General features: G+C 40.7%; 1 protein-coding gene across 1 annotated transcript; it reads left to right on the top strand.

The window, feature by feature from the left end:
- The first annotated feature begins 2,380 nt into the window (after nucleotides 1–2,380).
- On the top strand, nucleotides 2,381–2,796 carry LOC138827844 (histone H2B type 1-C/E/F/G/I). Its single transcript, XM_070023459.1, has one exon. It carries the CDS (start codon nucleotides 2,391–2,393, stop codon nucleotides 2,769–2,771), a length of 381 nt encoding a protein of 126 aa, XP_069879560.1. The 5' UTR covers nucleotides 2,381–2,390; the 3' UTR covers nucleotides 2,772–2,796.
- The last annotated feature ends 586 nt before the right edge of the window (nucleotides 2,797–3,382 follow it).

Below are 3,382 nucleotides of genomic sequence, written 5' to 3'. Positions count from 1 at the left end.
ATTCCTCAGCACCACATAAGCAGAAAAAGCTAGAACTGTGGCTGAGACTCAAGAGGTAGAGTGCTAGCCTTGAGGTGAAGAGCTGAGGGACAGCACTCAGGCCCAGAGTTCAGGCCCAAGACCGACAAAAATAAAATAAAATATGAGCAATATGTGTCTAGGTCATAGCTAACAGACTTTGTAATTAAATCAAAGTATATAGCATATTCCAAGTGACCATTACATTATTAAAACTTGAGACAGAAATTCAGTTGAGAGAATGATTGGAAAACAAAGACCCAAGTATAGAGGCTATATCATCTTATTTCTTAATGTTATCAAACTTAATCATTACAGAGGAATGACAAGCTTTAATTATGCATTACTTGCACAGACATTTCATTATTTCTCTAGTTTAAGAAGCAACTTGAGTATATTACTGTTTTTGTTCTGAACCAAACTTGTCATGGCAATAAACTATGCATTTAAGAAAAAGTTAAAAAAAAAAAAAAAAAAAAAAGGAATCTGGTTCTTTGAGATGATAACTCCTGTTCTGGAATGCAGCATCTTCATTATGGGTACTTATTCTCAATGGAGGAAGATGATTCTGTCTTTCAGTGTTCACTGCTGTTGCTTTGGGGTAGTTTTGGTCATCTGTTATATGTTGTCCCTCAGTCCAGTCATTTCCAGAAAAAACAGTGACTGCAGAAAAGAACAGTTCAGAGCCAAGGAGACAGATGTGAAATGGAAGCAGAGATGTCCAATTTTTATCCTGTCCTTTTACGATTTTTCCTTTATCCTTTTAACATTTGGACACTTACAGGCCCAATTAAAGTGTCAGTTTGTTTTGTTTTGTTTTGTTTTTAGCAAAAGTCGATTCTAACTACCTGTTATACATAATCTAGCCATTACAAATGTTAATTTTTCTGGTATACAGAGGGCATCTATATATTAACATTTCGTGTAATGTTTTGCTTGTTTTAGTTTTTTTAACTGTCTTTAGCCCAAAACAGCCCTCTGGCAAAACCTCACAGAATATTCTGTTATCCTTGTGAAGACACGATGTAAAATGCACTATGATGGGGACCTCCCTCGGTGTATTAATTTCCCTTTTAAGATGAGAGAGGAAAAAAAGCCTTTTGAGGTCAACTGGTCAAACAACAAGAAAAATGTTGCTAGAAAAAATTATGGAGAAAGTGAAAAGGAAGAAATATTTGAGAAAAAGTGACCTTGATTTCTGTATATTACATACTGATCATAACCAAATTCATGTAAAGAACTGCATTGGCCAGAGAATAAAGGGAAGTATGATCTTCAGTTAAATGTCAAATTTGCCTGGACGTTTTGGTAAAAAGTTGTTTTCTTAACAAAAACAAATCTGTCATGTGTAATGAGTTTCTGACAAAAAAAAAAAATCATTGAAGGCATTTATTATTATACAAAGCATGTTAACTACTATTCCCAACACTGCTACAAAAGTTAAGGAGAATAGAATACTAAATGTGTTTTCAAAAGTATTTCTCATCACCAATTCAGTAAGAAAAACAAATGTATGATTTGTGAAACAAAAGGCTTCAGTGTTAATCTTCCAAGTATAGAAAACATCTTGTCCTCTGAGGGCTTAAACCTATCAGTGTGAGGACTGGCAAGAGGGATTATTTAGAAAAGGGCAATGAAGTTAAAGATACTGGAAAGAGAAGAAGCTACTGTACTTCAACAATAACAAAAACAATAATAAAGCTTTTGTTTTAGACTTTTTCTTTTAATCTTTTCAGTAAATATTTCTGATCCTGTAATTCATTTCTTCAGTAAGAAATATCATCCATATGTTGTCTACGAAATGCTTTTCTGTCTTGTTTCCTTTTTAGAAGTGTTATTTTGCTATTACTTTGCGGTTTATTTTGCTGCCCTCTCGTTTCATGCTTCACTTAATTCAACAGTAAACACTGTCTTTAGACTCCTGTGAATAAATATAGTTCTTCCTTTCTGCCTCAAGAATCTACAGCCAAATGTAAAATTATACCTTTTCTAGTTTTTAACTCTGTTCTCTGTAACAATTATGCTCCTCCGATTTCACTAATGTACTTAATGAAATTGTGTGCCGGTCGGTAATGAGGCTTCAACTCCGGGCCTGAAGCGGGAGCACCGAAGACATAGCTCCACTTCCGGCTTCTGACTGGTTTACAGAAAATAAGGTGTCTGGACTTTCAGGTCTAGACAAGCCTGAGGGGGTAGGGTGGGGGACTATTGATGTTAAATGATGTTAAAGAAACTTGATTGGTGAAAAGCAGCTCGACTCAAAAGAACCAATCAGAGACAGAAAAACTCAAGTTTTCATTTGCATAAAGCTGTCTATAAGAGGACAATATCCGCTCTGGGAAACCTCACTGTCTTCGGAAGAGACCAGCAAGATGCCTGAGCCAGCGAAGTCCGCTCCCGCGCCCAAGAAGGGCTCGAAGAAGGCGGTGACCAAAGCGCAGAAGAAGGACGGCAAGAAGCGCAAGCGCAGCCGCAAGGAGAGCTACTCGGTGTACGTGTACAAGGTGCTGAAGCAGGTCCACCCGGACACCGGCATCTCGTCCAAGGCCATGGGCATCATGAACTCGTTCGTGAACGACATCTTCGAGCGCATCGCGGGCGAGGCGTCGCGCCTGGCGCACTACAACAAGCGTTCGACCATCACGTCTCGGGAGATCCAGACGGCCGTGCGCCTGCTGCTGCCCGGGGAGCTGGCCAAGCACGCCGTGTCCGAGGGCACCAAGGCCGTCACCAAGTACACCAGCTCCAAGTAAATGTAGTTCTGCAGCCACACCCGTAAACCCAAAGGCTCTTTTCAGAGCCACTCACTGTTTTCACTATCTGGGCTGCGCGTTTGTGCCGTGTTGCCAGCTAAGTCGTGGGGGTGGGAGTTTTAGGTGCAGGTTTTGGTAAAACCTGTCCTACGGTGCCATCCTGGGTGGTCACCTGTACTTAGCAGACGAGTGGTGAACACCTATGTCGGCATAGGGAGTGCGGGAACCTGTGGCAACACTCGTGACGTCAGGTCGCCATTTTGTGTGAACTGCCACTTTGTCGGGAAATCACGCATTACAAGTGGACGTTTCTAAACGTTCACAAAGCTGCTACTTCTACTCCTTGGGTTTCTTAATTCCCCTCCTCGGCTATGTTCTGTAATCTTTTTGGAGGCAGTTCATAGATGTACACATGGGTTTGTGAGTTGGAGGAAAGTACCCCTGTAATAGTGCCGCAACCTCTTGCCACCAGAAAGGTAACTTTTACTTTCTCCTTATCAGAAAACCCCAGTCGCTGGTTTTTCTTATTTTTGTTATGGGTTTCCCCTCACCCCCCAATGGCCATGCTAAAGATTACTCCATTTCTATTTCCTGCGAAAACAGCTTCCATA

Source organism: Dipodomys merriami, unplaced genomic scaffold (assembly GCF_024711535.1).
Source record: "Dipodomys merriami isolate MVZ:Mamm:240054 unplaced genomic scaffold, mDipMer1.0.p SCAF_16, whole genome shotgun sequence".
NCBI lineage: Eukaryota > Metazoa > Chordata > Mammalia > Rodentia > Heteromyidae > Dipodomys > Dipodomys merriami.
The sequence above is the reverse complement of the archived record's forward strand: the minus strand, read 5'-3'. Positions and strand labels throughout refer to the sequence as shown.